Source organism: Denticeps clupeoides, unplaced genomic scaffold, assembly GCF_900700375.1.
Source record: "Denticeps clupeoides unplaced genomic scaffold, fDenClu1.1, whole genome shotgun sequence".
Lineage (NCBI taxonomy): Eukaryota > Metazoa > Chordata > Actinopteri > Clupeiformes > Denticipitidae > Denticeps > Denticeps clupeoides.
In genome coordinates this window covers 145,102-156,243 of record NW_021629693.1, presented here as the reverse complement: position 1 = coordinate 156,243, position 11,142 = coordinate 145,102, and the positions used below count along the sequence as shown (strand labels likewise).

Below are 11,142 nucleotides of genomic sequence, written 5' to 3'. Positions count from 1 at the left end.
ATCAGATCCAGAGAGTTTGCTGCATTTCCAGCATTTACGCCCTTCTCCAGAGCGACTTACAGTCAGTAGTGACAGGGACAGTCCCCCCTGGAGACACTCGGCAGTAAGTGGGGTTTGAACCTGGGTCTTCTGCAGGGCCTGCTTCTTATTGGCTGCTTTCTGGTGAGACGACCTTTACTCCTCCGTTACTCCCGCGGAGAGAATCATTCACACGCGGATCCGCGGCCGGACCGGACGGACGGACCGAGACGGACCCACCATGGTCAGTATCCGAGCCGCGGTGCCCGGCCAGGGCGCTTCGGAACCGGCCGTAACGCGCCGCTGCTCCCTGCGCTCCGCAGAACCGCGTCGGGAAAGCGGCGCTGGGCGTCGTGGGGCTGGCGGCCGTCGTGCTTCTCATCGCGGTGCCCACGGCGCTCTACCTCCACGGTAAGAACGAGCTGGTCCCACGTTCTTCTGATCTGATGGTCCAGGTCCAGAGGAAAGCACCAGGAGGGTACCTCTTTTTGTCTTCTGTTTTAGAGGACAACGCGTCAGAGTCCAAGAGGACCTTCACCCTGGAGGACTACTTCAACAGCAGCCTTCGGCCCAGATCCTACAGCCTGCGCTGGATTTCAGGTGATCGCCACACACGCTTAGAAATATACGGGTCACCAGGCATGTGGAAGATCTACCATGTCTGGTGCGACCCGCAGACCGAGAGTACCTCCACAAGGCCCGAGATGGAAGCGTCTACCGCCATGATGCGGAAGGAGGAAGTGAAGGAACCGTGTTCTTGAGCAGAGAGGCCTTTGTAAGGTTTGGTTCTGTGCGTTCGGCTGTTCGTGCTGGCGGCCGCGTCCCTCAGGGCCTCTCTCTCTCCGCAGGAGCAGGTGAAGGCCTCCGACTTTGCGGTCTCCGCGGACCAGCAGTACGCCTGCTTGGTTAGCAACTACACCAAGGTGAGCGAGGAGCTGAGGAGTTGGGGGGCCGTGCGGGTCCCGGGGTGCTGATCTCCTGGTTTTATTGACACAGGTCTGGAGACACTCGTTCTTGGCCTCCTACTCCATCTACAGCATTACTGAGCGGTAAGGTGGCGATGAAGCGCGAATTTCCCGCGCCGTTGATGCGGCCTGATGGAGTTTGCTCTGCAGGAGTCACGTTCCTACGCCAGACATCCCCGGTGAAGTCCAGTACCTGGCGTGGGCGCCGGCGGGGAACAAACTGGTGAGCAGATGCATGGGCATTTTTTAAAAGAGCCACGCCCGCAGGAACATTCCGGAAGGAACCAGTAATGCTGGAAACAGAACCTCTGTTCCACTGAATACTCCACAACTGGTGCTGGATGCTGAACACCACGGTGGCTTCACGCCACCCGTCCATCATGTCATTTCATGTCCACCTCTGCTAATGTAATGTAATGAGATATTACGCTTGAGATGAATTTATGAAGAATACATGTTTAAAAGTGATGAAGAGCGAGTCTCCTGGAAAATTGCAGTTTGGTAGATGGTCAGCCTCTGGATGGAGAAGAGAGTCTGATGAATTATTAATAATGACATCATCACACCAGGCATTTGTTTGGAATAACGATGTCTATGTGAAGACAAGCCCCACTTCACCAGCCCAGCAGGTAACATCAGATGGGGAGCCGAACAGCCTCCTCAATGGCGTTCCCGACTGGGTCTATGAAGGTACGTGATCAGAAGCTCATGGAACCATTGGCCCATTTCTTTACTAACATTGTGGCTCTTGCTGTGCAGAGGAAATGTTCTCCTCCAACCAGGCCCTGTGGTGGTCTCCTGGGGGGAAGCACGTGGCCTTCGCCCGGTTCAATGAAACGAATGTGCACGACATCGAGTATTCCTGGTACGGGACGGGCCAGTACCCGCACACAGTTACCATTCCGTACCCTAAGGTAGGACCTCCTGACCGAGCAGTCGCCAGGATAGTAACGTTTTACATTTACAGCATTTACCAGACGCCCTTATCCAGACTTACAGTCAGTATTTACAGGGACAGTCCCCCCTGGAGACACTCAGGGTTAAGTGTCTTGCTCAGGGACATGATGGTAGTAAGTGGGGTTTGAACCCGGGTCTTCTGGTTCATAGGCGAGTGTGTTACCCGCTAGGCTACCACCACCCTTTACTGAGTTAGTGGTCATTTCTCATGGCCCCCTCCAGCCCGGAACCCCGAACCCCACCGTGAAGCTCCTGGTCGTGGACACGGAAAACGTGACGAACGTCGCCGAGGTGGCGGTGCCCCGCGCCCTGCGTGACAGGTGAGCGTGACGATTCGCTCGCCGAAGCGCTTCATTCATCTCGCAGTCGGGACCGTCATTCCTCCGCCTGCCCGTCTGCGCAGCGAGCATTACCTGAGCACCGTTACCTGGGCAACAGACACCCGCATAGCGGTCCAGTGGCAGAACCGGACCCAGAACTTGGTCCTGGTCCAGGTCTACGAGCTGCACGGCGCCGCCTGGGCCGAGACTACGGTGAGCGCGCTTCCACGCTCCGGCCTGGTCTGCTGGGGGACGGTGTGTTGAAGGTGCCGTTTCTATCTGTCTTTCTAGACCTACGTGCGGAGCAGTAAGACGGGCTGGGTGGACCGAGTACGTACACGTCTTCTCTTCTCGCCGTGACGTTCACCTCGTCTGGAGTTTACGAGCTTCCGTTTTCCACAGTTTTCTCCATCGGCCCCGGTTTTCCATGCGGACGGGGAAAGTTTTTATATTATAATGAGCGACACAAATGGCTACAAGCACATCCATCACATCCGTGAAGTAAGTTCTGACGTGCTGTCCCCGTCCTCGTCCAGAAGACGCTTTTAAACGTCTCCTTATTTGGCACAGGGGGCGGCGACGGCCATTACAAGTGGAATGTGGGAGGTCATAAGCATTCTGAAAGTGACCACAGATGCCATGTGAGTTACTGGAAACGATTCTTCTCTTTGCCTTTAACCAAGTTTCTAGTATTCGCCAAATCGACAAAAAATATCTTTCAAGATGTAAACACATTGAGATGAAAATGATCCAACTTCTGGGCATGTTTGTTTGTAGATTCTTTGTTGGCAACCAGGACCATCCTGGACAGAGGAACGTTTACAGGTAGGACCAGCATGGCCAGCATCCTCAGTGTGTGAAACTTCACCAGGAAACTGGGCCAGTTAATGACCGCCAGTACTTCATCTCCTTCTTTCCCAGCATGCTTTGCAACTGTAAACAGGATGTTTGCGCTCCCTCACTCTCTTTCCCAGGGTTGCAAGTGGCCCTACAGCATCTAGTCCTGAGTGTTTAACCTGCACGTTCAGTCCTGAAAACTGCAAATACAACTCAGCCAGTTTCAGCCACAACGCCGCTTACTACCGGCTCGACTGTTCAGGTCAGTTTATTCTGGTCCTGGTCCAAACCCAACTATCTCGAGTGTTCGGGTCAGGTTATTCTGGTCCAAACCCAACTATCTCGAGTGTTCAGGTCAGTTTATTCTGGTCCTGGTCCAAACCCAACTATCTCGAGTGTTCGGGTCAGGTTATTCTGGTCCAAACCAAACTATCTCGACTGTTCGGGTCAGGTTATTCTGGTCCAAACCAAACTATCTCAAGTGTTCAGGTCAGTTTATTCTGGTCCTGGTCCAAACCCAACTATCTCGAGTGTTCGGGTCAGGTTATTCTGGTCCAAACCAAACTATCTCGACTGTTCGGGTCAGTTTATTCTGGTCCTGGTCCAAACCAAACTATCTCGAGTGTTCGGGCCAGTTTATTCTGGTCCAAACCGAACTTTCTCGAGTGTTCGGGTCAGGTTATTCTGGTCCTGGTCCAAACCCAACTATCTCGAGTGTTCGGGTCAGGTTATTCTGGTCCAAACCCAACTATCTCGAGTGTTCGGGTCAGGTTTTCTGGTCCTGGTCCAAACCGAACTATCTCGAGTGTTCAGGTCAGTTTATTCTGGTCCTGGTCCAAACCCAACTATCTCGAGTGTTCGGGTCAGGTTATTCTTGTCCAAACCGAACTATCTCGAGTGTTCAGATCAGTTTAATCTGGTCCAAACCGAACCACCTCGAGTGTTCAAATCAGTTTATTCTGGTCCTGGTCCAAAGAGAACCGGCTCGAGTGATCGGGTCAGTTTATTCTGGTCCTGGTCCAAACCCAACTATCTTGAGTGTTCGGGTCAGGTTATTCTGGTTCAAACCAAACTATCTCGACTGTTCAGGTCAGTTTATTCTGGTCCTGGTCCAAACCGAACTATCTCGAGTGTTCAGATCAGTTTAATCTGGTCCAAACCGAACCACCTCGAGTGTTCAAATCAGTTTATTCTGGTCCTGGTCCAAACCGAACTATCTCGAGTGTTCGGGTCAGTTTATTCTGGTCCTGGTCCAAACCCAACTATCTCGAGTGTTCGGGTCAGGTTATTCTGGTCCAAACCAAACTATCTCGACTGTTCGGGTCAGTTTATTCTGGTCCTGGTCCAAACCAAACTATCTCGAGTGTTCGGGCCAGTTTATTCTGGTCCAAACCGAACTTTCTCGAGTGTTCGGGTCAGGTTATTCTGGTCCTGGTCCAAACCCAACTATCTCGAGTGTTCGGGTCAGGTTATTCTGGTCCAAACCCAACTATCTCGAGTGTTCAGGTCAGTTTATTCTGGTCCTGGTCCAAACCGAACTATCTCGAGTGTTCAGATCAGTTTAATCTGGTCCAAACCGAACCACCTCGAGTGTTCAAATCAGTTTATTCTGGTCCTGGTCCAAACCAAACTATCTCAAGTGTTCAGGTCAGTTTATTCTGGTCCTGGTCCAAACCCAACTATCTCGAGTGTTCGGGTCAGGTTATTCTGGTCCAAACCAAACTATCTCGACTGTTCGGGTCAGTTTATTCTGGTCCTGGTCCAAACCAAACTATCTCGAGTGTTCGGGCCAGTTTATTCTGGTCCAAACCGAACTTTCTCGAGTGTTCGGGTCAGGTTATTCTGGTCCTGGTCCAAACCCAACTATCTCGAGTGTTCGGGTCAGGTTATTCTGGTCCAAACCCAACTATCTCGAGTGTTCGGGTCAGGTTTTCTGGTCCTGGTCCAAACCGAACTATCTCGAGTGTTCAGGTCAGTTTATTCTGGTCCTGGTCCAAACCCAACTATCTCGAGTGTTCGGGTCAGGTTATTCTTGTCCAAACCGAACTATCTCGAGTGTTCAGATCAGTTTAATCTGGTCCAAACCGAACCACCTCGAGTGTTCAAATCAGTTTATTCTGGTCCTGGTCCAAAGAGAACCGGCTCGAGTGATCGGGTCAGTTTATTCTGGTCCTGGTCCAAACCCAACTATCTTGAGTGTTCGGGTCAGGTTATTCTGGTTCAAACCAAACTATCTCGACTGTTCAGGTCAGTTTATTCTGGTCCTGGTCCAAACCGAACTATCTCGAGTGTTCAGATCAGTTTAATCTGGTCCAAACCGAACCACCTCGAGTGTTCAAATCAGTTTATTCTGGTCCTGGTCCAAACCGAACTATCTCGAGTGTTCGGGTCAGTTTATTCTGGTCCTGGTCCAAACCCAACTATCTCGAGTGTTCGGGTCAGTTTATTCTGGTCCTGGTCCAAACCCAACTATCTCGAGTGTTCGGGTCAGGTTATTCTGGTCCAAACCGAATTATCTCGAGTGTTCAGGTCAGTTTATTCTGGTCCTGGTCCAAACCGAACCACCTCGAGTGTTCAAATCAGTTTATTCTGGTCCTGGTCCAAACAGAACCGGCTCGAGTGATCGGGTCAGTTTATTCTGGTCCTGGTTTTGAGTGTGTGTGTGTGTGTGTGTGTGTGTGTGTGTGTGTGTTTAGGCCCTGGGATTCCAGTGTACGCTCTCATGAACAATACCAATAGTGGTTCAGGTAGGACCAATAATAATATTATTTTGTACCATACAAACAGGAGTAATATTGAATGAATTTTATATGTTTTATATTTATCAAATATTATCTCTTGTTTAGTGATTAGGGTTCTTGAAGACAATAAGGAATTGGGCAGCATTCTGGAAGGGATGGCCATGCCTTCAGTCGTTCACGGCTCATTTAAGATCGACTCGTACGGTCAGACATCATGCTTTATGGACCTGTTTCTAGATATCTGAAATAAATATATATACATACACTATATGCCTGAAAACGACACCAACAGCCTTCAAATACACCGACTTGGACATTTTGGAGTCTTTCTGTGGAAATGTTGTGCTCATTCATTCTAAGGTTGAGGTTTATTGTCATATGTACAAAGTACAGCGTACAGAGCACCGTGAAATTCTTACTTGAAAACCCCTCCCACGTAGACAGAACATGGGACACGATACATAGAAGACATAGAAGACATAGAAGACAAAGTGCAGCAGCAATAAATAAGTTGCATAAAGTGCAGAAGGCTAAGTTGCATAAAGTGAATGTGCATGATTTAAAGTGACAGTGCATAATGTTAAGAGCCACAGTTCCTGTGTGTTGAATAACTGTTCCTGAATCGTGTTGTGCGCGTGTGAATTGTCCCGAGTCTCTTGCAGGACAGTAAAAAGTGACCGTGCAGGATGACAAGTGACAGTGCAGTCAAGTACTTCCATACCAAACTCATCCTATAAGATTTCTGTATTTATCACATACACAGTTCTACAAGTACAACATGCAGTGAAGTAAAGTTCAGCAGGACTTGTCTGAGGTTGACTTTGTCCAAAATGTCTTAACACAGTAAACCCTACACCAAATATCAGAGTGGGCACAGTGCAGTCAGACAGGTTACAATTTCCCAGCATCCTTTACACCCAGAAGTGGATTTCAAGTCCCCATACACCTCTCCCCGACTAGACCTTAGTCAAGTTATAGAATTTCATAGTTTAAGCTGATCTAACATGCCAGGGTAGGCGATTTGCCCAGGGGATGTCCCCCGAAGGCTCGTTCTGGCTGGACAGTAGAAGTTTGGTGAGATGACTGGTGTCCACTGAAGCAAGGTCAGTTCTGGTGATATTTTGCTTACCAACGAGACGAGGAGCCAAAAATACTACTTATCATTTGACCGTCCCTGAGCTGTAAATCCAAATCAGAATCACGTTTATTAATCAGCAATAAGTAAAAAGTCACCGTTACCCATGTACTCTGTAGGCCAGGTAGAAATGATTCTTTATTGGTTCTGTGGGTCTATTTCAGACCTCTGGTACCAGCTGACGTTGCCCCCTGAGTTCGACAAGTCCAGAAAATACCCTCTTCTTATTGATGTGTAAGCTACCAGCAGAAACCTGTAACATGAAATGTTCATAAATAGAGATATTTGCTAGATTAATATGAGAATCATTTTTTCTCAGCTACGCTGGGCCTTGCAGCCAGAAGTCGGACTTTCGCTTCAGGGTGAACTGGGCCTCTTACCTGTCCAGCACGGAGAAGGTCGTCGTTGCCAGCTTCGATGGCCGGGGAAGTGGTTACCAGGGCGACCAGATAATGCACTCAATCTACCAACGCCTGGGAACCTATGAGGTGGAAGATCAGATAACAGCAGCCAGGTGAGACCCTGACTGGCACAAAGGCATGAAAACCGGCGCTACCGTGATGATGGGTGGGCCAAATCATCTTCACTGCCGCACTGGTGCCCTCTACGGTTGGATGTGCTGCACTGCGGTCTTCTGTGTGTAAAAAACGGTGCATTTCCGCGCAGAAAGTTCATCGATCTGGGCTACATCGACAAAGAGAGGATCGCCATTTGGGGCTGGGTGAGTAGTGGCCAGCCAGCCTGGTGCTGATCCGAGGAGGATCCAGTAATAATGCACGTCATTTACAGTCCTACGGCGGCTACGTCACTTCCATGGCTCTGGGCGCCGGGAGCGGCGTGTTTAAATGCGGAATGGCCGTTGCCCCGGTCTCAAAATGGGAGTATTATGGTATGTAGAGTAACTCCGGCACCTCTGGGAACGCGTTCTGTGTTCTAGATCCGCCATACTGAGCCTCTGCTTCCCCCGTCAGACTCCATCTACACCGAGCGCTACATGCGACAGCCATTCGAGAACCGAGGATCCTACGACGTAGGTGATCGATCGATCGATCGATTGGTTGGTTGGTCTGATCCTGATTCTCATTCTGGAAATATTCCCACTTTTCTCCACATCAGAACTCAACCGTAACAGGAAGAGCAAAGAATTTCTCGTCCGTGCAGTACCTGCTGGTCCACGGAACAGCAGATGGTAAAGACGGCCACGTCCACCTGACTACAACGCAATGTCTGGAAGAGTCCACTCTTCAGTCAACAAATTAGCTGCTTTTTGCTTAAGTAGCCCTAATTGGGCAACAAGGCCGAGAGCAAACAAGTAATGGTCGTTGCGGAGACCACCGGGGGACTAACGCCAGATCTGCTCTTTCAGATAACGTCCATTTCCAGCAGGCGGCGCAGATCTCCAGAGCTCTGGTTGAGGAACAGGTTGACTTCGAGTCCATGGTAAGAGGAGATGAGAGACCCTCGTCTGTTTTTTTTAAACTGGTAATGACGCCCTGTCCTGTCCTGTCCTCCTCTGTCCTGTTTCAGTGGTACACCGACAAAGACCACGGCCTGGGCGGCTCAGCCAACCATCATGTCTACACCCACATGAGCCACTTCCTGCTGAAGTGCTTCAGTTAAATCACATTCAGCTCTTTATTCTGTACAAAATGGCACTTTTTATACCACGTGGCCTCGTGTCCTAATTTGAATTTGTCCACAGTTGCTTTTGGCGAAATGAATTGCAGACTGTGAACATTTCAGCTGTATAAAAATGTCCTCTTATACATTTAAATGGAATAAAATAGTGAGCTACGTGAGTCCCGCAGTCCCAGTCTTTCGATCCGTTTGGTGTGGAATATAACGGTTTCGTGTCGTATGTAAGGACTGAAAAGAAGTAAAAGTTCCTGATTCGGAACTCCACGCCGCTGTTTTTCCTTCAGAGCGGCATCTCTTATCTCCACCTGATGTTGCCACATCTTCAGACCAAATTTATCCATCCAGCCGGTGTAATGGGTTGAAAGTAACGTGTGTGAGTGTGAGTGTGTGTGTGTGTGTGTGTGTTCTGCGGGTGACATGCCCACCCGCCCTGGTTATAAAAGACGCAGGAGTCCAGCAGTAGACCAGGAACCTGCGTTGGACGGAGACGATCACAGACGCCTCCCTGCCGGTCTTCAGTCCAACGGGAACCTTGGTGAGTCTCCGCTCCCCCTGGACTGCAGCAGGAAGACATGGTAACGTTCTCACGTCAGCTGTGTCTCCAGCTCTCGCCATGACAGGCTTCCACAGCCTCACCGGGCTCCTGCTCCTCGTCCTTCTGCAGAGCAGCAGACAGGTTCCAGTGCTACCGGATGAGGGAGACGTCAGGTAAACCTCTGCACTCCTCTCACACGTCCAGAGCTGAGAACTTTTCATTTGAATGGATGGTCCACGTGGAGACCAACACGGAAGGTTATTTCATGTCACTTATTTACGGTGAGCAGCACAGAGCCACAGGCTGTCCCCCACATGAAGAGACATTCAGAAGGAACCTTCTCCAACGACTACAGCAAATACCTGGAGAACAGGAGAGCGCAGGACTTTGTGCAGTGGCTGATGAATTCTAATAGAGGGTGAGTGATGGTTTCTTCCAGGACGAGAGACACTTCAGATCAGACCAAATGGCTTACGTGTGAGAGACAGGCTCGTTTACATGGCTGTCCTGGACGTTTGGAAGCGGGCTCCATTTTCAAATGACTATGTGTGGGAATTGTGGAGTGTCGCATTGCCCCATTATCCCATCTTGACCAATAATCTTATAAGACTGGCTGAATATTTTGTCAAAATGCCGGCGAATGTCCATCGTCGTGACATGTCCTTTCCATTCCAGCGAGCCATCAAGGCGACACGCAGATGGCACCTTCACCAGCGACGTCAGCTCCTACCTGCAAGACCAGGCGGCCAAGGACTTCATCTCCTGGCTGAAAACGGGAGCCGCCAAAAAAGAGTAGGCCCCTCCCCCTGCCACGCCCACGTCCACGCCCACACGCACCCAGCACCAGCCTGTAAGGCCGATCCTGCAGGAACCCGAGCGAGATGAACTGGTCCTGTGATGTTGTGCTAATAAAAGGCCCTGATTGAAGCCGTGTTCATTTGTATCTGCCGCTTTCTACACACATTTCTACACACACATCTGCTTTCTACACACACCTCTACACACTGTTCACGTCTTCCTTCTGCATATCATTACCATCATTATTCAGGCCTGTAGAGCTGAGACGGGACAGCGCGGTGCGCCGAAGGCATGTAGATGGGAGCTTCACCAGTGACGTGAACCAGGTTCTAGATAGCATTGCTGCAAAGCAGTACTTACTGTGGGTCATGAACTCGAAACCTCCACAGACGAGGTAATAACCGTGGCGTGGAGGAGCCGCTCCGTCTTCTCCACCGCGGTACTGACGCAGCTCTTCTCTCTTCTGTTTCAGTAACAAGCGAGATGGGGATCAATGAGAAGACCGGTGTGAGTCGGCCGTATTCTGCTCAAAAGCCATACTGCTCAGCACAGCCCATGTTAAAGCCCATAGCCATCTTTTTTTTTTTTTACCTCAAGCACTGTGTTCTGAAAGCAAAATGACATTAAGAATCATGTACTGACTTGAAAAAAATACGGATATTTTTCTACAGATTGCTTGTTTTTCTATATTTGTAACTTAAAAAAATACTCAGGTTCAAATTTTGGTCCATTGACAGATTTCGTGCTGTGCAAAATAAACTGCTGTTCCTCTGAATACTGAAGTGTGTCATGAAACTCTGAGGCGAATAATTCAGTCTTGTGTGTTCCAATAGCAAGTTCAAACTATCCAACAGGTGGCGCTGCTGCATCAAAGAAATCCTACTAATAATCAGTAGACCTTATTTCTAGTGGAGGTAATGAATGTCTCATCACTGTGAGAAGGACCTCAGTAGATACATCCAGATTGACAAAGTTCTGTGGATGCAGAATGAAACGTCTCTACAGGAAGAAAGAAAGTCCAGTTGCCGCGACTCAACTTTCAGACAAATTCACCTGGATGGCTGAGAATCTACCTCCAGCCTGACATCCACACAGCGGGATGGACGAAGACGTGCTCTGGACCGACAGGCCTGTAGAGACGCCCCTGCGGTGACGTACAGATCATCGATTATCTGCCCCCGCAGATAACTAATGATTA

The 11,142-nt window shown here is 49.6% G+C and overlaps 2 protein-coding genes across 2 annotated transcripts; both read left to right on the top strand.

Annotated features, from left to right (window-relative positions):
• Positions 1 to 211: 211 nt before the first annotated feature.
• On the top strand, positions 212 to 8,723 carry LOC114771746 (dipeptidyl peptidase 4-like). Its single transcript, XM_028965084.1, has 26 exons — positions 212 to 262; positions 342 to 429; positions 523 to 618; positions 696 to 793; positions 867 to 941; positions 1,015 to 1,067; positions 1,134 to 1,206; positions 1,553 to 1,673; positions 1,743 to 1,897; positions 2,163 to 2,260; positions 2,344 to 2,473; positions 2,552 to 2,590; positions 2,663 to 2,761; positions 2,831 to 2,901; positions 3,038 to 3,085; positions 3,235 to 3,359; positions 5,794 to 5,844; positions 5,944 to 6,042; positions 7,138 to 7,207; positions 7,293 to 7,487; positions 7,640 to 7,694; positions 7,763 to 7,862; positions 7,945 to 8,003; positions 8,090 to 8,162; positions 8,340 to 8,413; positions 8,501 to 8,723. Exons 1-26 carry the CDS (start codon positions 260 to 262, stop codon positions 8,591 to 8,593), a joined length of 2,241 nt encoding a protein of 746 aa, XP_028820917.1. The 5' UTR covers positions 212 to 259; the 3' UTR covers positions 8,594 to 8,723.
• Positions 8,724 to 8,728: 5 nt separating this feature from the next.
• On the top strand, positions 8,729 to 10,518 carry LOC114771747 (glucagon-2-like). The gene is made up of 6 exons (XM_028965085.1): positions 8,729 to 9,146; positions 9,217 to 9,319; positions 9,436 to 9,564; positions 9,822 to 9,938; positions 10,195 to 10,338; positions 10,417 to 10,518. Exons 1-6 carry the CDS (start codon positions 9,029 to 9,031, stop codon positions 10,439 to 10,441), a joined length of 636 nt encoding a protein of 211 aa, XP_028820918.1. The 5' UTR covers positions 8,729 to 9,028; the 3' UTR covers positions 10,442 to 10,518.
• Positions 10,519 to 11,142: the final 624 nt, after the last annotated feature.